The following is a 23,181-nucleotide window of genomic DNA, read 5'->3' on the forward strand; positions in this document are numbered from 1 at the left end:
TAATTATTTAACACTTGACAGCCGGTGACGTAAAACAAGGTTTATTATTCAAAAAGCTGAATTCAGTCGAGTTCAGTGGAACGTCTTCTCTCTTCACTCCTCCTTACCAATCAAATCTTAAAGCCACTGAACTTTATTTTCATTTTAGATAGATAGATAGATAGATAGATAGATAGATAGATAGATATACTTTATTGATCCCAACCAGGGAAATTCTGGTGTTCCAGCAGCAACAGTAGAAACATATAATAAAGTTAAATAAAATAAAAAAGAATAAAGGCTAAATATATACAATAAAGACTATAAAGACTAAAAACTAAAATATACAATAAGGGCTAACCTAAGCAAAAGAGATACGAGATGTGAAATATACAGATGGTAATGAATATGACAATATACAGATGGAACTGAAGTATATACATTCTCTCTCTCTCTCTGTCTCTCTCTCTCCCTCTCTCTGTCTCTCAGAGCCCACCGTCCTGCGGGGGGCGCTGTGCGGTCACACAGACTCGGTGTGGGGTCTGGTCTACAGCTCCGCCCACCACCGCCTCCTGTCCTGCTCGGCGGACGGGACGGTGCGGCTGTGGAACGCCGCCGACGCCTCGCCCGCCCTCGCCGTCTTCAACGAGAGAGGAGGTGAGACACACACCCGCCCTGCTGCTCTTCATCACTGACATCACCCCGTCATCACCATCATCATCATCATCATCCTCATCCTCACTGGTGTTGTGAAGAGATCAAACACCTTTAAAAGTCTTGCTCAGCAGTACGAGTGTCGTTAAAGGCTCAGTCCACCTAAAATATAAGCAGCAGGTTTTCCGCTCAGCCCTCATGCAGTCTGCGCGTCCCGTCCAGTTTCTGTGTGATTTGGCCTCGGAGGTCACACACACACAACATGGAGCTCAATCTGCTGCAGTGTGGATTTCTGTGTGAGAAACACATTTTCTCTGAGGGGAAATCCATCTTCCTCGCTGTCGCAGTCCGTTTCAAACTGGCATGTAAAACCTGGATGTTTTTATCTGCACGTTTCTGGACGAGATCCTGAATTCTGCTGCCGCTCTCCAACCCAAATTTTTATTTTGCTGACAGAAATCAAACACTGCGGCGCTCATTACACACATTACGGCTGGGTGACTTTTGACTGGCGTTGTTTTACGCGCAAAATTTTAGATTACAATCACTCCAGCTCGCTACTGAGGCATAAATACCTGATTTAGGTTTTTTTTTTCCACCGTGATGTACAAAACAAACCAAAACGAAACTCTGACCCAAAAAAAAAAGGGTTTATTGAGCCATAACACCCCTAACAGACACATGTATAAAATGGTAAAAGTGAAAATCAGTATAAAACTACACTAACAGGTGCATTTATTTGTGCAGATGCTGCTGGATATGCACTTTGTGTGACGCTGTAATCCTGCGTCGGGGCGTCACGGGTGGCCAGCCACGCAGCCGTCAGCACTTTGGCTCTTAAAATGACACTGACTGCTTTCAGATTATACAAAAACGTGCAGATTTTTCCGGCTACAAACAAACGTCCAAATGTCATAAATTATTTTGGGAAAAGTGCATTCATCTCTCTTGTAGATTATCAATTTTATGTTTTGAATATCTCGGGGGGAAAATTTAAAAAAAATTAGTAAATCAGAGAAAGACGGCCGCACGACTTCTGAAGCTTTCTCTATTGGAGTGAATGGAGATGTTTACTGACCTCTACTGGTGGCCAGTAGGAACTGCAACACCATTAACAGAAGGAAGGTGAATATCTCCCTGTGCTAAAGGCTCCACTGTGTTGAAGTCAGCATTTTGAGAGCCTCTTTGATTTGATGTATTTCATGTCAAAAGTGTGTCATTGTGATTTTAAAATGTGATTATAACAACTAACAAAATTCATTTGTTTCTGCCTTTTTCACACATGTAAAAATGTTAGGTGTTTTTTTTTTTTTTCACTAAGCCATTTAAACTGTGATGAATCAAACGGAGCAAAGCTGCAGCAGGGACACACACACACACATTCAGATGCAGGGTGATCGATTGTGTTTCTATTTTCGGGGCAGGTTTGACTTTGTCGTAGGAAGTCAGTCGCGGGGACAAATGTTACATGGAGGCACACAGAATCAGGTTAATTAGAGGGGTGTGCTAGTTTCTCTGTAAACTCCGAGTGAGGACGTTTCCTGTCCCGGACGTTCAGGTGCAGCTGCCGATTGTCCTGCGGCCTCAGACTCATGGTGTCAGTTTGTGTTGTTCAGTAAAACCAGTGGACCGAGTCAGTTCTCAGAAGCACCAGCTCTTTAATTAAAGGGCCGCTCCAGTGGTTCTGAATGTTTGACCCTTTTACTGAGATTCCTCCACATTTTCCACGTCAACAAACCAACGAAAGATTTCACAGCACCGAGTCAAAATGTGAGTTTGTGGTTGAAGCAGCCGCCTTATAATGTTCTGCTTTTGCGGCTTCAGAAACCACACAGCTGATAATCGGCTGTGGAAAGTTTCCCCGGGGACTATTTTCCCTGGCGGAGGAGGAGGAGGGAGCGTTTCCAGGCCAGTCCAGTGAAATATTGGCATTTTACGTTTCTGCAAACCGACCATTGCGTTGAAATGTCGACATTTCTGAAGCAATAAAGTGTCATATCAGCATTTAGACTTAGATTTGCTTCGTTAGCCACCAAACTGCTCGGTTAAGGTTAGGAAAAGGTTTGTCATCGTGGTTAGGCTTAGGAGAGCCAAAAGTCACTTGACACAGGACTCAAACGCCGGTCTGCAGAAGCAACATCATGTACATCCTCCCCCCGCCCGCCTGCTGACACGGTGTTTTTCACTCGTTTCACAAAACCTGAAAACATGACGCTTCATCGTATCCTTGGTTTGCAACATTTTTCCAACATTTTTTTTTCCTGGCGACTGAGCTGCCGTTTCATGTCGCTGCAATGTGAAAAAGTCCTGGAAACACAACAGTGCTGCTGCTTTTAGGAAAACTCATGTGGAGGACTTTATTCCGCTGATGGAAAACTGGAGTGAAGAAAGTGTGAAGGCTCTGAAAGTTCATGTTCATATCGTAGTGGAATGAATGGAAACCAGCGGCTGGAGGAAAGGGAGGAGGAGTGATGTGGCAGCTCTGAAACCCCACAGCTCGCTTTGGGAAGAAATGAACAGAAACATGAATACGTTTATAGATTCTGTAGATATTAAACCACGCATGCAGAAGCACCGGTTTGGTTCTTTAAAAGTCCTGAGGGTAACGGAGAGGACTGGTGCTCGGTATCGGCTAATTTTCAGAGTCAGTCATGTTGAAAAAACAGAACGGCGGTCAGTGAAAAGGTGCTTATTCTGTTTGTTTATGCTGTGTGATGATTCCTGACCCACTCTGTGTGTGTGTGTGTGTGTGTGTGTGTGTGTGTGTCAGAGCTGGGCGTGCCGACCTCGGTGGACCTGGTGAGCAGCGAGCCGGCTCACATGGTGACGTCGTTCCACACGGGACACATCGGCCTCTTCAACATGGAGACGCAGCAGCTCATCCTGAAGCTGGAGTCGGCCGGCCCGCCAGGTAAACCAACCGGAGACACGTTTCACCTCTCTGTCGCGGAAAAATCAAGTACTGATCAGTGCTTTGTGTGGAAATACAAGGTTTCTATCATACCTGAACTCTCTCCAGGTTGACAAGATTTTTTTATACAATCTTAACCGCAAAAACTTTATTAAATGTGTTGTAAAGGTGAAAATATCCATAAATACTACCATAACCATGTTAATGTATCATAGTTTTTCTCAGCTTCACCACTCCTGCAAACAGCTGCTGCTCTCTGGATAAGATTATCAACCAAATTATAAAATATACATGTAAAATATGTAAATGTAAGTTTTGTGTCATATTTCAAATAAAACACTGTTCTTAAGCAGCGTACATTCACCATAAGAGCTCCAGAAATCAAGGAATTAAATTTTCTACGTGCTAAAACTGAAAAACAGCGTGTTCGATTTGTATATTCATAATTAAGTGTATTTGTTAGAAAGCTTTTCCACCCGGACGGTTTTGTAAAAAGTATTTCTAGTCGGTGTGTTGTCAGAGATAGAGTATACAGGGAGGCATTCCAGTTATGAGAATGTGGCTCCACCACCAGGGGGCGACACAGAGGAGTCAAACGAACAGCGGTCAGTGGGAATTTTCCAGACCAATCAGCTCTCTAAATGATGGTGAAACAGAAATAAAGAAGATCCACATTTCTCTGAGCTCAGAGGAAGGAAATGTGGAACATTTAGGAAGCAGATGATTGGTTCTCCTGTGGTTCTGCAGCCGGTCAGCAGCACAGAGCCTCAATGCGAGTGGAAATCTGCTCAAACTCACATCATTTTACAGGCATGGATTATAATTTCAGTTTATAATCCTGTCTGCAGCAGAAATACTGACAGGAACAGTCCACTTACTGATCAATATCTGGAATCCAATGGACTGATCAGTTTATAGGATTTAGCCCCACTGACTAACACATATTCTGCTCTGTTTGGCAGGGGCTCAGTGCTGCCCCCAGTGGACAAAACTCCGAACTGCACTTTGTGTTTCTAATTCACTTCCATTCATTCTCAGCAAACAGCTTAACTGATCATTTACTCGGCAAAACAGTGAACATGAAACTGGGGTTGGAAAATTAGGAGAAACTTCAGATGTTGAATGTCAAGAGTTTTAATTTAAATGTACCGTTGAAAACATAAGGTCCAACTGGTGCACCCAGAGTTTGGTTTTTAATAGTTTCTTGTTACAATCAGTGGATTCAGAGCCAAACCACCACAGTCCAAAGCTGAGAGAGTAAGATCTCTCTCGCCTCGAGGTTTAAAGTTTTCTCAGCCTTTTCTTTGTGACAGGAGATAACAGAGACTGAAGATTGCAGGCATTTAAAATGCTAATGATGTTCTCTCTCATATCCGCCCCCACGCAGAGGCTCCATGCAAGATCAACAAAGTGCTGAGTCACCCCACCCTGCCAATCACCATCACCGCTCAGGAGGACCGACACATACAGTTCTTCGACAACAACACAGGTACGCGCACGGAGCTGGTGGCGTGTAGATGAAACCTTGTCTCAACATGAACGCCACAAGATTTAACTCGCCCAACATGAAATTCTGTTCCTCATGCAGCAGACAGTGCCACATTAATAATATTTGTCAACTTTAGCTTGGTTTTTGTTGGGGTTTTTTTGCTACACAGATGTTTTGACCAGTTTAAGGTCATGTGTTGCTGAATGTCAAACTCAGGTGTATTAGGGTTAAAATATCCTAAAAAATAATGCAGTTACTTCGCACCAAATGTTAATGTGAGATTATCTCTAGGTATGCACGATATATATCAGCATGTCATCGGTATTGGCCAATAAAGCCTTTAAAATAAAAATCGGTATTAGCCTGAAATGAAAATGTCTACCAATAAGATGACACTTTAACTCTGCCTAAATACTCGATGCTCCAGTGAATGTGTACATTTTGAAAAGCATTGTATCTTGTATCTGCATCTGCCAGTGGGCCTTCACAATAAGAGTAGGCCTAATAAAATGTTAATTTCACTACAGGAGAGACATGATGTTCTCTGCAATTAGGTTTTTCCAACTGTCTGCTGTCTCCTTAATGCAGCATAATGCCTCGTCTATGCAACCACGTTAAATCTCTCGTCTCAGCCTTATACACAGTATATATCAACTTTCACTGCATTTTATCAATTACATTTGCGTTTGATCAGTTGCATACTGCATATTTTGGTTTGAAGTATTTTTACCACACTGATGTAGTTTGGTAGAAAATAGATGCAGAGCAGTGAAGTGTTTGTTTCAGTGATTATGGTTAAAAAGACAAACTGGAAAGCTTCCAGAGAGTTTTAACCACCTGAGTAATTTTTTAATCCATTTTGAATTTAAAGGTAAACTGATCCACTCTATGGTTGCCCATCTGGATGCCGTGACCAGTTTAGCCGTGGATCCCAACGGGCTGTACCTCATGTCTGGCAGTAAGTATCTCTGCACACAGGAACTCACAGCATTTGCATCTCTTGGCTAAAAATTTCATGCAAGTAGTTCATGGTTTATTAACTTGTACCAGGTGCGAGATGGACGGGGTTTGCCAAATGTGCCAATATGCTGTCGTGGACAAAAATTACAATAAGGATCTGGGGTTGCTTTTCTGGAAAGTACAGGATTTTCCATGGCTTACATCAAAATGAATTAGCTGATTGTTGCTGCACACTCAAATAATGTCTTTACTTAAGCCAGAGTTTTGAGAAAAATGTTCCTCCGCAAGGTTATATTGTATTGCAGAGTGTTTTTTTTTTCCATCTTTCAAAGCCTTTCTTAACATTTTCCAGTGTTTTTTGTTATTTTTATCTTTTACTTCCTTTAATTGGAGGTACCAGATTTATTAGTTCTTCCTTCACTGTCCAGAGAAGTTTTTCGAGGTTAGACAAGTACAGCGAAGTGTCATCTGCATATCGTGAGACTGAATCTTTAACTTCAGTCATGCAGATTTTGTTTTGTCATTTGAGGTTTACTGTTAGTCCAAAATAACACGGGGGAAAGTGGTCACCCTTTTCTTGACTATTGATCAGTGAGAAATGAGTTATGGAAAATTTACTTTGAGTCGAAAAAGCTAGTTTCTGTATTTCTTTTCATCATTGATATGGTAAATCCCATGCACCTGATATTTCATTCATATTATATCTTATACTAAGAATTATTCGCAAATTGTGTTTAACCCTTCTGAGAGCTTTATTGTTTATTTATTTATTTATGTGCTTGTTTGTTTATTAATTTTTTTTTTTAATAGTTTTTTCCTTACCTAGCTAATGTCTTATTTCTTTTGTGGTCCTGTTGTGGACCTGTCCCAGTCTCAATAAACATCAGCACCAACGCCTCCTCATGCTGGTTGTACTCACACATTTGACCAAACTGACAGTTATTCAAACTAAACACATATCCAGTACAATTTTATTTTATTTTAATTCATTTTGCAAGTATGCAATATTGTTTCAGCTAGTCTACTTTTTATTTTTATTTCAGTGAACTAAAATGTTTTTTCACATCTAATTTTAGCTTATAGTTAGTTAAGTGTAATAACTGATACCTTTTGTAAATATCAAAGACTCATTCGAGCACTCCACATTCCAAATTATTATTGACTATAACACAACTGTGTTCCTATCTGCAGCTTGTATACACAGTAAATCTGATATAAAGTGAATGCAGCTTTACATAGATTTCCACTATAGATCGATTGATAGATTCTTTATTGTCCTTTAACAAGGAAATGTGTTGCCACCAGTCAGCACAGCGCCTCACATAGACACTCGGGAACACAGGAACAAGAAATCCATACATCCATACAGAAAACATCCGCATTTATGCGCACGCTCACGTTTTCTTTTTCCCCCGCAGGTCACGACTGCTCGATCCGTCTGTGGAACATGGAGAGCAAGACGTGCATCCAGGAGTTCACCGCTCACCGCAAGAAGTTCGAGGAGTCCATCCACGACGTGGCTTTCCACCCGACCAAGTGCTACATCGGCAGCGCCGGGGCGGACGCTCTCGCCAAGGTCTTCGTATGACCCCGCCCCTCCCCAACCTCCACATCTGTCTGCGACTAACTCTTCAGCACCGAGGACCACGAATACCGATGAGCGTCGCAAAGCGGAAGCACCTGTTTGGGGAGTGGGTGTTGTTGTTGTTTTTTTTAGCAGGGAATGCTGATGGGTAGATGCCGTGTGAGTGTGGATGAAAAGCAGGGAAGATTTGTGAGGAAAAATAATCAAAAAGGTGATACGCCGGTGACGGAGAACTGAGGGTGACAGCGACCCCGTTCTGCATAGCTCCCTTGCGATTCGTCAACTTCATCACCTCCCCGTCTGACCCGGGCTGGCCTGGGCGCCGAAGCCAAACCCCCCTGGATGAGACGCTGACTGGTCGCAGCAAACCGGAGGAGCCGATATTAGCAGGAGCCCTCAGTACCTTTACCGAACCGAACCAGGAGTCTTTTGTTCAGTCTTTGTTTTATGAGGTAACAAGTAAAGTGCACCAACTCCCTCCCTTCACTAACCCCCCAACACACACACTTACACACACACACACACCAGTTACTGCCTGTGTCTTTGTTGTTGTTTTGAAATATTTTCATGAATATGTGCCTTTTTCTTCAGAAAACACAAACAGGCTGTTTTAGGGCTCGTAGAAAAGTAAATTCTGCATTTGTGCATGATCAGAACGGGACGTGGTAGTGGCCAACTGCAAGAGTATTTCTCTTCCAAAGAGCAAGATAATGTCCCATTTCCTCTTCACCCGTAGAGTTTAGTTCTAAAAGTTGAACATGCATCATGAGTTGAATCCCACTGGACGACATGGAGAGCCGGAGACGAACGTCCCCCCTGGTTATTTTGTTTTTGTACTCTAATACAGCCCGGAGACTGGAGTGCTCTTACTGCACCTTAAGGCATTACAAGGCATTTGGAGGGTCAAAGTGACACTCTGCGTGGGATTACTTTATTGTGATTTTATTGTCTAACTTCAGCTTATTTAATTATTTCCTGTTCCTAGAATTGAAAACTTTTAAGTTGTGCCTGAAGAGGACTTTTCAGTTGTACCCTTTGATTTCAAGCCAAATCACTGGAGAGCAGGAGATCGTCTCTGAGTCACGGCGGTGATCCTGTAGTTTCACCGTCTCTCCTGCAGCCACAGAGACGTCGGGGTGGAGCAGAGGAGCCCCCCGGAGGCCGCAGCTGGTAAGGACACGTCTGCAGGGTGGACACGGGAGGATCGAACCCGGGAGCCCGGAGTTGCAGGACGGCTTCTAGGCTGGGGCCCCCGACGAAACAAAAAAAGAAAAGAAAGAAAGAGAGCTTTAGCCTTTTGAGCATGTGAGTGTCAGAAGGTCAGCAGGTTCATAACTGAAGAGTTTCATTCCAAAATGGCGACATGTGCAAAGTTTGAAAAATCACCTACTATAACAAAATGGTGGCGATTGTTGGCAGGAAAATCAAAATCACTATTTGGTGGTCAGGAGGAGCCTCTGCAGCAGCCGGGTGGTCGTTCGTGCAGTCGTACGTTTGTTCATTTGACTCTTCATGGTGCTTCGTAGCGAGGACATGGCAAGAAAATAAACTCACCAAAAACCATCAGCTGTAGCAGGGAAAAAATGGATGAAAATTTGAAAAGCCTCATTCGACTGCTATCACGCTGTTAGCATTTGTCAGCTTAGCTTTCGTTAGTTGCCCGGAAAGGGTCTTTTGTGAAAGGTTTTTCGTGACGTTAGGAAAAGGTGACGTGTATGGAAAGCAAACTTAACACAACATTTGCTAACGTTAGCTAATCCTGACGAAATTTTCACCATTTGAACAAACGAACACCGGCTTTGCCAAAAGGAGTGCTAACTGTCATTGATGACGATTAAAATTTCAGAAAAGATTTTTAAGTAAATTTATTTTTTTGCTTTTGAAATATGGGCTAAAGCCTGATTCGACTGAATGGACGTTATCAGTCATAACAGTTTTGGGTTCGTTGGTCCTGCTGCGCCCTCTAGTGGCTCAGAAGCTGTTAGCATCAGTCTGTAGTAACCAATCAGACGTTAGCTATAGCCCCTTGTCGTTGTTGACATATAGATAGATTTGAGTAAATTTAATATTTTGGTTTGGCGATATTGGCTGAGCAGAATGACGTAGCAGTTTTGTTGTTATTTTGCTAACGGACGTGTTCAGTTTTGGAGTGAATCCCTTCAGTTCCTGTAGCTCCTGTCGACCGGCGGCACGGCGGCGGCGAGGCCCGACCTGAAAACAAAACATGCTGCTTCTTACCGTGTCGGGAAAAAAGCTGAAAATCCAGACAAGCTGCACTGAGAAAAAAAACATTGCAGTGACACTTTGCTCATTTATCTGTTTTCCTTTGATCACATCCAGTATTTATTACTGCTTTAAAAATGCCATTCAAGCCAAAAGAGTCAACCCAGTTTGGTCTCAGTGGAAATCTGCTTCCTACTAAAGCTGCTGCGCTGGAAAAGGCTTCGAGCTCCTGCTGTTTAACGCTTTCAGACACTTTTTTGTTTGTTTGTTTGTTTGTTTGTTTTGGGGTTCTTTGTGAAATAAAGATAGTACCAGACTCGATGTTAAGATCTATTTAGCCCGTTTGGGAAGCCAACCCGCACACACAGCTACACTTCAGATCTGTATATGCTTCACACGCTAACTGGCTCAAACTTGTATTTTGTGTCATTATTTTGAGCTTTTTTTTTAAATGACTGTTTGTGTTTGGTGAAAGGCAGACGTGTAAGATACAGGTAGATATTTTTTTAAGACGTATTCTCTGTTTTACTTGAAGAGTGTAGTTCCTTTGGGATTCATGCAAACTGCTTTCTAGTGCAGGGTGTGTGTATGCTGGTGTTGATCCTAAGTGTGTGTACACGCCTTCACCTCGGAGCACTACATAACACGCTTTTTGCTTTTTACCAAAACGTGCTCATCTCAGAAAACACGGGCGGTTTGGTGGAAGACTTTGGGGAATTTGGTATGCTTGTGTAGAGCAAAAAAAAAATAAAAGAAAAGAAAAAAAAGAAGGAAAAATAAAGAAAAAGAGAAAAAAAAGGATTTTTAGTATTTGTCTTCAGGTAAATAAAGTCAATGTAAAGAAGGGAAACAAAAGAGTGTACAGTTTTAAAGTTTTAAAGCAGATATATTTATTAACCTGGCATATAGTGTATATTTAAAGGAAAATGAAACCCCGGAAATGAAATTCTGTCATTATCTACTCACCACTGTGAAAAAAACAGCTGAAATCTGTACAACCACCAAACGCACAGCAGGTTAGCCGCTCCACGCTAGCTTCCCCCTAAAAGCAGTGGAAGTGAATGGAGAAAAAATGGAGAAAAACTTTAAAATTAAACAGTTTGTGCAGGATAAACAAAGTGTTTTAGAGCTAAAACGGCCACATGTGGGTCATTATGCAGAATTATAAATCTGCCGGGACGCCGTTAGCTTCAGAGCTGAAAACTCGATCAGCACGTCGCCTGCTTTAGTTTGCAAAATGACTTAAAATTAAAGTTGACCTGACTCGAAAAAATTCAACTTGGCCCAAAGAGGTAAATGTCAGCTTTTTGGCGACGATTCACACGTTAGCATTAGCATGTTTAGCATCAGTTCGCATCAGTATTTCAGTTTTTCTGATCCCGAGTCTGATTTTGCTGTTAGCATTTGTATGTTAGCATTAATATATTCGACTTAACATAAAACGAATGAAAACGTACACACAGAGCGGCGATTACACCGGCAAAATTCCTGTGGTTTCCCTCGGGTTGCCTAGTAACCAGACGGAGGAATACATGGCGCCTGTTGAAGCTGCCGGGCCAATCACAGCGTCTTATTTTGCCGCCGTTACCGTGTGGTCACCGCCCAAGTCTGGAAATGACAAAAGTTTCCGTTTCCTCGACGCCCCCCAAAAAATTCTGCTTGGCATAAAGAGTTGAACGTCAGCGTTTTGGGACGTTTAGCTTGATGATTCACACGTTAGCATTTTGATATTAGCCTGTTACCATTTGCATATTAGCATTCATTTATTTAACACTAAGCTAACACCCAAGGTGGCCGCGGTAGAGCCATACATTTGTTTAAAAAAAAAAAAACTTCAGCAAATCTGAGTGGGTTCACAACTTGGTGCGTGATGTGGCCAAATTGTGCCTCCATTTTCAACAAGCCTGTCAACAACAACAACAACAACAACAACATGGTGAAAACTAAAGCTGGGCAGCTGATTCCTCCTGTGGCCGGGGAAAACATGGCTGCTGGATCGCCGGCGGCTCTGGGAGGAAAATCACAAATAAATAAAATGTGCCGGGCCTCCGCCTCACGTTTGAAAATGTTTCAGGCGTCGTGGTCCTGGTGGTCGTCTCTCTTCCTTTGTGCTCGGCGAGGCTCGCTCGGACAAATCACACACACACACACACACACACACACACACGGACAAAAAGCTCGTCTGTAACCAAACAGAAACATACAAGAGGCTTTTTATTCAAAACTGAAAACGTCACCAAGAAACCAGTAAAATAACAGAATTACATTTCCTCATGTTTCTGTGGCTGAGAGGCTTTTTTGAGTATTTTTAAAGTCAGTCATTTGACTTTTATTTCATTATATTTTTCTGCTTGAGTTTTGTCCTTCACTACATTTTAAATCAGATCCATTACAGAGAACATACTGTGGGACCTTTCACAATAAAAGCTCAGTCACCAGAGACAGAGAAGAGGAACCTGCTTCTGCTCTGTTGCTTCTACTTTTTGTCATTTTCCAAATTTCACAATAAAAGCCCCATGATGGAAAACTGTAGCGAGGACCATTTAGACTCAGCTGGGAAAAAAAGGAAAATCAGTGGACTCAACCATCACATGATATGCTTATTCCCATATGCATAAGTTGAGTCTACAGGGTCCTCACTTCAGTTGAGCGTAATGGCCCTTTAAAAGCAAACTTAAGTCACTTTTACTGCCAGGACATTTGAAATGAGACACTTTGGACTTTTTACTGCAGGAGGTTTTTACTGCACTACTTCCCCTTCTGCTGAGGAACAGCTGGTGTTTCTCTGTCAGCAGGTGGCGCTGTAGGTTTGTGAGCAGATAATGACGGTTTATTTCCTTTTTTGGGTGAACTGTTCCTTTAGAAAGCGGCAGAAGCAGCGTTCAGTAGAAACAGTAGAGTCGGTCCGGTCGCTCGTCCTGCTCGATGTTCCCGTCGCCTCGTTATCAGCCTGAAACACGTGAGCCGCGGCGCCCCCTGTTGGTCAGCATGCAGAAGACAACACTACACCTGTTTTCAGTGGAGGGAGTGTTTTACTGTCCCGCCGTGTGTGTGTGTGTGTGTGTGTGTGTGGGTGTGTGTGTGTATCACAGTGGACTGTCGTGACGTAGCTCACCACTCTGTGTCATTTTTGTCAAACTTCTTCATTCAGGTCAGAAATCCATGTTGGTCTTCTGAGGCCGACAGTGCCACCCGGTCCGTTCTCACACACACACACACACACACACACACACACACACACACACACACACACACTCCGAACCGAGCCGAGCCACCGCGGCGCGAACCACACACACTGTGCTGCCAAGTCCAGTCTGCCTGTAAATTAACGTCATTGCCCCTTTAATCTGCAGTTGTATAGAGAAACCCTAGAGATTATCAAGGCTAATCTGGCTGTACATACAGTACATACGGTTGTTGTTATTCTTTTTCATGATGTGTTCTGTTTTTCCGAGCCGGGAGAGTGACAGATTTATCAATAACAACAATAAAGGAATATGTTGTATATCATCACGGCTCCTGTTGTGTTTCCCACAGAGAGAGGAAGAGAGAGAGAGAGAGAGAGAGAGAGAGACTCAACCCAACCCTTTCTCCTCCACTTTCACTTTCCTCGATGACTTGACTTTTTTTCCTCCCAGCTGGTCGAGGGATTCAAACCAGCAACCTTCAGGCTCACAGGCTCGTTCCTCCGACCTGCAGCCCAGAGACACAAACCTGCCAGCCGGTGACTTGAGCTGGGAGATAATGAAGCTGCAGGAACAAACAATGTCTTGAAAAGGCCGTTTATAAAAGTGATTTCTAGAAAAAAAAAGAAAAGGAATAAGCTGTGAGATGGAAAGGCCTCTGCTCAGTGACAAAGTTTAATCAGCTTCACCACAGAGAGGGGTAGCTGAAAATAAACTAAAACTTTTATTTTTATTGTAGTTTTATTCATAAAGTAGAGTATCTTGGTTACATTGTCCAAGATGGCACAAAAATATTATTATTATTGTAATTGTTATTATTTTAGTTATTGTTATTCTTCTTCTTGTCATCCTTTTTCTTCCTATTATTGTTGTTGTTATATTATTATTATTATTATTAGTAGTAGTAGTAGTAATAGTAGAAGTACTAGTATTAGTATTAACAATCATAATAGTTTAATATTTTTGTGCCATCCTTGACAATGTAACCAAGATATTCCACTGTCTTCTTTTTATTTTATTTTAGTTTTATTTTATTTTCAAATAAGTTAAGTCTCTAAATTCTTCTTAATTTAGTTTATTATTATTATTATTATTAGTAGTAGTAGTAGTAGTAGTAGTAGTAGTGGTATTTGTATTATTATTCAAAAGTGGGAGGATTTCAAAATAAAAATTTTAACCTTGAAAAATTTGAAATTCTTTCAAAATGGAAAAAAGAATTACATTGTGCTGTGATACTGACTTATTTGTCCTCAAGTACACAGTGATACTGCAATATTTACAAGTGTAGAACTAGTGTTTACACCAGCTGCTGGGACTGTGCAGTTTTTTGTTCACTTTGGGGGGAGTATTTTTGTGATGGCAGTAAAAGTTACAACAAACTGCATGTCCTGAGGAAAATGTTTGTGAATGCTGAAGGAAACTGCAGAAACAACGCTGAGGGGAGAAAAAAAAAAAAAAAAAAAAGCCCAGCTGAAACCCTAAAAATTAGACACTTGAAGTACTTTAGCAGTATTTTATGTAGCAGAACTGGAAGCAGTGTGTAAAAAAAGATGATAATACATGATAATAAATAATAGTTTAACACCATGTCATGAGTTATGGGCTCTCACACACCTCCGGCAGTAGAAGGTTATGACCTGCAGGGGGCAGCACACCTGTGTTGTGTGTGCTAGTGACCTCACCAACAGACGAAGAAGAAATGCCAGGATTAAAGGTTCGTCTTTTTTAAAACTTTATTTGAAAAGAAGGAGCCTTTTGATAATTTAGAGATTTAAAAGTTTCACGCTCTTCCTTCAGTTTGATACGGCCGCGTTAACAAACGGTGATCTTAGTTTTGTCCAGCGGGGGCGGTAACGAGCGCTAACGCAGTGAATCTGCCCTGAAGAACACACGAAGAAGAAGCTGCTAGCCACTGTAAACAAAGCGGGCCGCCGGAGAGTCTGTCTGCAAAATAATGAACTTTAACACGATAAACAGCCTGAGAAGGTGAAGGTAGGACTTTATTCACTTCTACTTGTTTTAATGTTCATGTCTGATGAGTTTCAGCCGCTAAACAACAGTGACGTTAAAGCGTTAAACTATTTTTTTCCGGTTAGCATAAACGTGCTAACTGAAATTAGCCTCCGGTGTGTGGAGGCTCGGTAGTTTCACACAGAAAGAGACAAACCTGCTCAGGGACACGAACAGTTTCACTTGTGTAGGTTTTACTAGCTTTTACCAGCTGACTAGTTAAACTGTGAGTTAGTTAGGAGTGTTGTCTTTTGCCTTTTCCCGGTGAGCTAAACGTTAGCCACGCTAGCCGTCCCTTAGTCTGGACGGGACCCTGTGCTTCATGCCATATCTCTCTCTCTCTCTCTCTCTGTGTGTGTGTGTGTGTGTGTGTGTGTGTGTGTGTGTGTGTGTGTGTGTGTGTGTGTGTGTGTGTGTCCGCCCCGCAGTGACAGCAGCAGCGGCGAGCCTCAGCCTGCCATGTCTCTGTAGAGGAGGAGGAGGAGGAAGATGGCTGCTGAGCTGTTCCCCACCAAGAAGCTGCCCCCCTCCGCCTCGGCCACCAGCAGCAGCAGCATCCAGCAGTACCAGCAGCAGAACCTGACCAACAACAACACCGTGCAGGGCTGCAACTGGCAGGGCCTGTACCCCACCATCCGGGAGAGGTGAGGCTCACACAGCTGACAGCCCGGAGGCAGGGTTGCCAGGTCTGTGAGACAAAAGGAGCCAAACAGCAACTCAAAACCAGCCCCAAACCCGCCCAACCGGGTGTAAAAACGACCCAAAAATCAGCCCAATACCAGAACTCAAAATATGCCCATAAAAATCCATATACACTACTCACAAAAAGTTAGGGATATTCGGCTTTCGGGTGAAATTTCAGGATGAACCTAAAATGCATTATAACCTTTACAGGTGAACTTAATGTGACCTTCTGTAAACTTTTGAAGGCACATGTCCAACTGTTCAATGTTTCAGTACTTTTTGCACAAGTTGCTGTTCTCTAACAAGGAGTTTAACGGCAAAATTCACATCAGGTGTCTGATGCTCCAGCTCATCGAGGTCGTATCATTAGGGAACGGCTGCTGGAGACTGGGGTACCTCAAATGGAGTGGCCTGCACTTTCTCCAGACCTGAATCCCATAGAAAACCTATGGGATCAGCTGAGTCGCCGTGTAGAGGCTCGGAGCTCTGTACCCCAGAACCTCAATGTCCTGAGGGCCGCCCTTCAAGAAGAGTGGGATGCCATGCCTCAGCAGACAATAAGTCGACTTGTGAACAGCATGAGACGTCGTTGTCAAGCTGTAATTGATGCTCAAGGGCACATGACAAGTTATTGACACTGACATTTTTTGTTGTGGTATATCCACCACTGTTGTTGGCTTTTGTTTCAAGAAATTGTTTGAGTTGAGGAAATCACCAGTGTATGCTTCTACTTAAATGCCCTACTTTCATGATATAATATCACTGTAGCGTGAACATTTGACATTTTCCGTAAATTTCACCCAAAAGCCAAATATCCCTAACTTTTTGTGAGTAGTGTATGTTGCTTTTAAAGTCCAACAGCATTGCTATAATTGCAAAATGCACTATAATATCTATAAATTAACATCATATACATTAGAGGCAATTTCCCAGGCAAAGGCAATTGAAAATCATTTCAGCTCACCTGTTAAACTGCTGGTTGTCTCCAACATAAAAAAGAACGGGAAAAAACTCCATGAACTTGAACTATGTTGAGATCCCTCTCCCTGGTCCCTGTCATACAGAACTGTACTGAACAAGGCCAGCATCTCTGGTGGGCTCAAACTCGTGGCAGCAGGTTTCATTAGTCATTCAAAATATTAATCTTTATTCATAGGCATTATTCATCATCTGTATGCCCAAGCCCAACCCGCGGACAAAATTTGTTACCCGCGGCAACACTTAAAAAGTAGCCCAATTTGGCGGAAAAAACGCAGACTTGGCAACCCTGGCCGGATGCACCTGAGCGAAAAACCCCAGAGAGCAGCGGCTTCCTGTGGGCCCCGACCCCCCGACCCTCCTGTTAGCCCCGGGGAGCCCATTCAGTGCTGAACGCCTCTGAAGACATGAATAATCATCATTTTTTGGATTCATATTTCATGCATTTTCCTAATTTAATGTACACAAGTAGGTAAACATGACAGTAACATGGTGACGTGTCTTCAATGTCCTGGACACACTTTGTACCAGTCAGTGTTTCTCTGAGGTCTGTTTGACTCCAGGCTGTTTGAGCTGCAGAAAACATATAAGAAATAAACATTTTAAACACATCTGCTTTAGTTCTTTTGGACACTGAGGAACTAGAAGGTGACATTTATAATCAGCAAAAACTTCTGCTTTATGGCCCTCACTTGACGCAACCACACCTGTAGTGATATAATACACCTGAAATAATGGTATATTTTATTTAAAGAGCTGTTTAGGTCGTAAACTAGAACATTAAGTAGGCTATCTGACACATAAATCTGGGTAACGGATTTTATTATAATCATTTTCTGGAGGTTTAAATTACTGTGGTCAAATTGACTCCAGTCGATTTAAAAAAAAAAAAAAAATTAAATCTTAAGATAACCAGAGCGTTAAAGTCCTTTTAAAGTAGGGCCGGCTGATGTGGGGGAAAAAAAAAATCAAAAACCACAATATTTTTGACAGAGTACCTCAATATCGATATTGTGCCTGAAATCCTGTTAAAGTTCGTGGATTACTACAAAACTTACAAGAACGTCAGGTCGTCTGAATGGACAGTCGTCAAAGTACTTCTGTTTGATTAAAATATAGCAGCCATAATTTAAAGCCATCCCAGCATCAACTCCTCATATCTGGAGGAAAATCCTTTTTTTTTTTTGAGCTGCATATTTGATTTCTTCCTGTCCTCATAAAGAGTTAAATGTTGACGGTCTGCTGATTTATTTTTTGGTGCATCACCAGTTTCTATGGCAACATAAACACAGTTTGTCCCCGGCTCCAAGTCTCTGATGGTGAAACATAAAGCTGCAATGATGAGTCAAAAAATCTATTAGCTGCTAACTTTTCAATTAATCGCCAACTCTTTTGATAACTGATTAAACATTTTGAGTCATTTTTAAGAAGAAAATTTCCAAATCCTCTGATTCCATCTTTTCCAATGTGAATATTTTCTGGTTTCTTTCATCTGTGTGACAGAAAAATAGAAATCTTTGGGTTGTTTTTGACAAATCGAGACGTTTGAAGACGTCGCTTTGGGCTGTGGGAAACTTCAGTCATCAACATTTTTCACCATTTTCTGACATTTTGCCAACCAAACAATCGATTAATCAAGAATATAAATGAAAGATTAATCAATAATGAATATAACTGTTAGTTGCAGGTGACCTAGTAAAACATCTACCTTGTCATGTTGAGTTCAAAGTTTTGGCCAACAGAATGAAAATGTTTTACCCCCAGAAGCCACTGCAGCATTTAATTCAGAAAACATGAAAATTGAGAGCGTTAATGGTATTCATATGTAAAAGCCTGTCACCTTGTTCAGTTAAAATGAGCTGATTCTTTCAGATAATTGATTACTTGATGAGATGAGTTGGATATGAAATGATAAGTTTGAGTTCTTTAACCAAAAGACGCTGAAAAAGCCTTCAGTGTGAACGCTGGTTTTAACCGTTTCCTAGACGACGTGAGCGGCTTCATCTCGTGTTTCCCTGCAGGAATTCAGTCATGTTCAACAATGAGGTGATGGCAGATGTTCACTTCGTGGTGGGACCGCCGGGCGGGACGCAGCGAGTGCCGGGACACAAGGTACGAGCCGCCGGCCGCCGCAGAGCGACCGTCAGACGAAACACAGATGGAACAGGACAGTTATTTAGAGGATAATGTGGTTTTCCTGTCCCGTTAATGATCATGTGACCCCAGACTGAGAACAGATCAGGAACTGTTTGAAAGAGCAGTGTGTGATTCCCCGTCCCGCACGACACTGAGAGGGAACAGATTTACCATGAAGTTCTTATTTGATTATTACAGTCGAAAGCTGTAGATGTTTGGCCTCTGTACAGCAAATTCAATTGAACAGACAGTTAAGTGCAGTCCCATGATGCTTTGTGATGACGCAGATGAGAGCGGGGTCCCGGGGTTTTTGTTCCTCTGGCCGGGCGTCGCTCTGACAGCAAAGCCTGATGGGACGGCAGCTTGTAAATGTGTAACTGTGGCTCGTCTGTCCGTGTTCTCCCTCTGCTCTGCAGTACGTTCTGGCCGTCGGCAGCTCGGTGTTCCACGCCATGTTCTACGGAGAGCTGGCAGAGGACCAGGACGAGATCCGGATCCCCGACGTGGAGCCTCCGTCCTTCCTGGCCATGCTGAAGTACGTCGACCTCCCTCACAATTTAAAACGTTTACAGTATAAAGTATAAAAGTCCATAGCCTGTAAAAGTCTAAACCCCCTGATTCACCGAGTGTTTATTGCCTTGCTGAAGATATTCATGCTTCATCTCTGGGGGATAGTGAAATATTTTAAATACCTTTCATGTAAGAGTTTTTAAATTTTATCTTTAATGCCAGTTCGTGTCATTCTTACGTCATGAAGGGATTTCTGGGTTCAGAAGTGAAGTGAAGTTTGTCTGCGTCACTTATGACGACTGATTTATGTTCAGTGGGTGTTGATGAAGTGTTGTCATGTGACCACTGCCCCCCCTCGCAGGTATATCTACTGTGATGAGATCGACCTGTGTGCCGACACGGTTTTGGCGACGCTCTACGCCGCGAAGAAGTACATCGTGCCTCACCTGGCGCGAGCCTGCGTCAACTTCCTGGAAACCAGCCTGAGCGCCAAGAACGCCTGCGTGCTGCTGTCGCAGAGCTGCCTGTTCGAGGAGCCCGACCTGACGCAGCGCTGCTGGGAGGTGATCGACGCCCAGGCCGAGCTCGCCCTGCGCTCCGACGGCTTCTGCGACATCGACGCCCAGACGCTGGAGAGCATCCTGCGCAGAGAGACGCTCAACGCCAAGGAGATGGTCGTGTTCGAGGCGGCGCTGAACTGGGCCGAGGCCGAGTGCCAGCGCCAAGACCTGCCGCCGACCATCGAGAACAAGCGGCTGGTGCTGGGCAAGGCCATCTACCTGATCCGCATCCCCACCATGGCGCTGGACGACTTTGCCAACGGGGCGGCTCAGTCCGGCGTGCTCACGCTCAACGAGACCAACGACATCTTCCTGTGGTACACCGCCGCCAAGAAGCCCGAGCTGCTGTTCTGCACCAAGCCCCGCAAAGGCCTGGCGCCGCAGCGCTGCCACCGCTTCCAGTCCTGCGCCTACCGCAGCAACCAGTGGCGGTACCGCGGCCGCTGCGACAGCATCCAGTTCGCCGTGGACAAACGCGTCTTCATCGCCGGCTTCGGCCTGTACGGCTCGAGCTGCGGCTCGGCGGAGTACAGCGCCAAGATCGAGCTGAAGCGGCAGGGCGTGCCCATGGGCCAGAGGATCATCAAGTACTTCTCGGACGGCTCCAGCAACACGTTCCCCGTGTGGTTCGAGTACCCGGTGCAGATCGAGCCCGACACCTTCTACACGGCCAGCGTGGTGCTGGACGGAAACGAGCTCAGCTACTTCGGCCAGGAGGGCATGACGGAGGTGCAGTGTGGGAAAGTGACCTTCCAGTTCCAGTGCTCGTCCGACAGCACCAACGGGACGGGCGTGCAGGGAGGACAGATCCCCGAGCTCATCTTCTACGCCTGAGCCGGGAGGAGCCTCGCCGGCGGGGCGGGGCGTGGGTCGAGACGTGGAGACGCGTCTGTCCGGACCTTCTGCTGTCGATCTGATCGGTGAAGACGATCCTGCTGGGACCAAAACCAAACCGGCGTCGTGGATCAAACTCGTGTTCAGACGTCCGGATGAACCCGACAGATTCCTCCGACAGCAGCTCCTCTGATTGGTCCGAACTCTCCCAGACAGCTGAGATGCCTTGTGGGAAAACCTCCCTCCTCTCCCGCTTCACTGCCAGTGTTTCCATGTGGGACGCAACCGCTTTTCATTGACGATTAATCTAGATTTTTTTTTTTTTTTGAATAATCTATAACTCTTTCAGTCAACAAAGTGTCTAAAGTATTATCACACTGACCAGCAGCCAATAAAAACAGGGATTCATTTCAGAATGACATGAACAGAGAAGAGGAAGACAATCTCAGCTTCTTATTGAGGCTGGAATCCGACTCCGTTTGACACTTTTACTCCATAAATGGCAAAAAGGCTAATCTGTTATCAAAGTGATTGATAACGGGTGTGCAGATTGACGAATCAGCCTCATGATAATGAAGGTTTGAGCTCGCTGGATTTTTGCATCTTTGCCGTGAACAGATTCTTCCTCCTCAGTTTCTCTCAGTCACTCCTCTAAAGACACCGTGGTGCTCTGGCTTCTTGATTTGATGGATTTCCTGGGCGTTTGGCCGGGACGGAGCGCAGGGAGACGTTTTTTTTTTAAGTGGAAACCAACAGGAACCAAGGGAAAGAAACTTTTTTTTTTTTTTTTTTTTTGATGGGATAGGTAGAGACATCAGATTGTTCTGTTTGATTGGAGTCGATCTTTGTTTCCACTCACCTGAGCAGCACAATGTGACTGAAGGCAGGACGAGCAGGATCAGGCGCTGCGGTTCGTAAACGCGACTTTCAGAGCTGAGCGAACCACCTGTCCAGATGCAGTGAGGTCCATCGCTGTCCTAGGAAAAGAAAAAAATTGGCCCCAGGATGGCATCTTCATCCTCCTCTCCCTCAGGTCCTTCCTCCAGGTGAAAGCCGACCTCAGATTCACTCGTTTCTCCTGTTTCCCACCATCTTCACAGCCTCCCTCCTAACATCCTGCTCGTTCTGCCTTTAAAGAAAAACATTTCCCAGGAGGTTGAGGGCGTGGGAGTGTGTTTCAGTGTGTGTGTGTGTGTGTGTGTGTGTGTGTTTCCAGATGTTTCCTCGGTCAGGATGTGGCTGCCTGCAGCTTCTTGCCTTAAACATGAAGAGTTTTGTTCGTCTACTCGACTCGTTGTTGCTCCAAACTTTAACTTTGGGTTCGGTTTTGAGAAGCCCAACTCGTTCCTGCCGTTACTGAAGGAGCCGTTAAGAAAAAAAAAAAAAAAAAAAAAACATGACGACACACTGGCGGTCTGACTTTATACCTTGTGCAGATGTTGTAATATTTTGTAATCTTTGTAATTTGATAGTTTCTGTGTTAAAAGGTTTTCTACTTGTATTTTGAAGCGTAACCCTCCTCTGGTGCTCCGTGTCGATTTCCGCTTCTTTTGAACACTTGAGATTTTAAGATGATGTGACTCGGTGAGCTAAAGGGGCATTTCACCCAAAATCCACCTGAACTCATCCTGTCCCAGCCTGCAGTGTGATCGGCTCTCCAGAAGGACTTTTTGTTTTGTTTAATTAACTAAAAATGACATTGTAAAGCTAACAGACACTATATAACGGTTCTACTCCACTTTGTGTTATATCTGTATTTCAACAGATTTCCTTCACACCTTTACATTTATTCTCTGTAATTCCAGCATTTTGGAAAATGTGAGATTGTTTGTTTGTATTCATATTCAGTCAATTGACCCTTTAAGAAGAAAAAAAAAAAAAAAAGACTCAGCCGAAGCATTTTAACGTTCCAGTCGTGTAAATATTTCCATGTGGAAACCAAGAAGTCCTGATGCACTACTTTAACTAATCCCTTCAAACTGGGGGAAAAAAAAACATTTTGTATTTTATTCTACACTAAGAAAACATTTATTTTATTTTGTTTTTGGACATCTTTTGTTTCCCATCGGCTGACTCTGACCTGAATGTGCGGCGACGCGGTGACAGTGGCCTTATGGACGTGTGTCGTGGTGGCAGATCTGGAAATAAAGGTTAACAGTTTTTGTCCAAGTTCTCTGTGACTCCAGTGCGATTTATTTTGTCATTTATTAAGACCCTGAACCTGAGGAAGCTCTGGGATGCTCCTTTAAATCCACCTCTGCTTCTATACAACACTAATATTCATTTCGGTAAACTTTTTTTTTTTTTTTTACCATATCAGCTGTAATGTACCCATCCCTTCATTTGTATAAAGTAGATGATGGAAACCAGCTTGAAATCACATTTTCTTTTGCGGAAATCTTAAACATGCACCTAAAATATGAGAAATATTTTGGCTGTAAAGACAGCTGCAGAGTTAGGACAGAAAAAAAAAACGAGCCCTA

The 23,181-nt window shown here is 43.4% G+C and overlaps 2 protein-coding genes across 4 annotated transcripts in view; both read left to right on the forward strand.

Annotated features, from left to right (window-relative positions):
- strn (striatin, calmodulin binding protein) overlaps positions 1-10,571 on the forward strand; it is an 81,767-nt gene extending 71,196 nt beyond the window's left edge. For both annotated transcript variants that reach the window (XM_030047493.1, XM_030048116.1), the window contains exons 14-18: positions 469-636; positions 3,404-3,544; positions 4,932-5,033; positions 5,905-5,991; positions 7,412-10,571. In XM_030047493.1, coding sequence (XP_029903353.1) covers positions 469-636; positions 3,404-3,544; positions 4,932-5,033; positions 5,905-5,991; positions 7,412-7,581 — 668 coding nt within the window. In that variant the 3' untranslated portion in view covers positions 7,582-10,571. The remainder of the gene's footprint in view (positions 1-468; positions 637-3,403; positions 3,545-4,931; positions 5,034-5,904; positions 5,992-7,411) is intronic.
- A 4,253-nt stretch (positions 10,572-14,824) lies between these two features.
- btbd3a (BTB (POZ) domain containing 3a) lies at positions 14,825-22,867 on the forward strand. 2 transcript variants are annotated; one of them, XM_030050328.1, is made up of 5 exons: positions 14,825-14,978; positions 15,425-15,640; positions 18,680-18,770; positions 19,211-19,329; positions 19,666-22,867. In XM_030050328.1, the coding sequence occupies exons 2-5, from the start codon at positions 15,486-15,488 to the stop codon at positions 20,696-20,698; spliced, it is 1,398 nt and encodes a 465-aa protein (XP_029906188.1). In that variant the 5' UTR covers positions 14,825-14,978; positions 15,425-15,485; the 3' UTR covers positions 20,699-22,867. The 2 variants fall into 2 exon arrangements, with proteins under 2 accessions (XP_029906188.1, XP_029906269.1); XM_030050409.1 differs by having other exon boundaries at positions 14,838-14,972.
- Positions 22,868-23,181: the final 314 nt, after the last annotated feature.

This window comes from Myripristis murdjan, chromosome 1 (assembly GCF_902150065.1).
Source record: "Myripristis murdjan chromosome 1, fMyrMur1.1, whole genome shotgun sequence".
NCBI classification, from domain to species: Eukaryota; Metazoa; Chordata; class Actinopteri; order Holocentriformes; family Holocentridae; genus Myripristis; species Myripristis murdjan.

Coding starts and splice junctions, on each gene's coding strand:
- btbd3a (XM_030050328.1), top strand. CDS start 15,486: ATGGCTGCTGAGCTGTTCCCCACCAAGAAGCTGCCCCCCTCCGCCTCG. Junction 18,771..19,210: donor AGCGAGTGCCGGGACACAAG/GTACGAGCCGCC, acceptor TCTGCTCTGCAG/TACGTTCTGGCCGTCGGCAG. Junction 19,330..19,665: donor TCCTTCCTGGCCATGCTGAA/GTACGTCGACCT, acceptor CCCCCCTCGCAG/GTATATCTACTGTGATGAGA.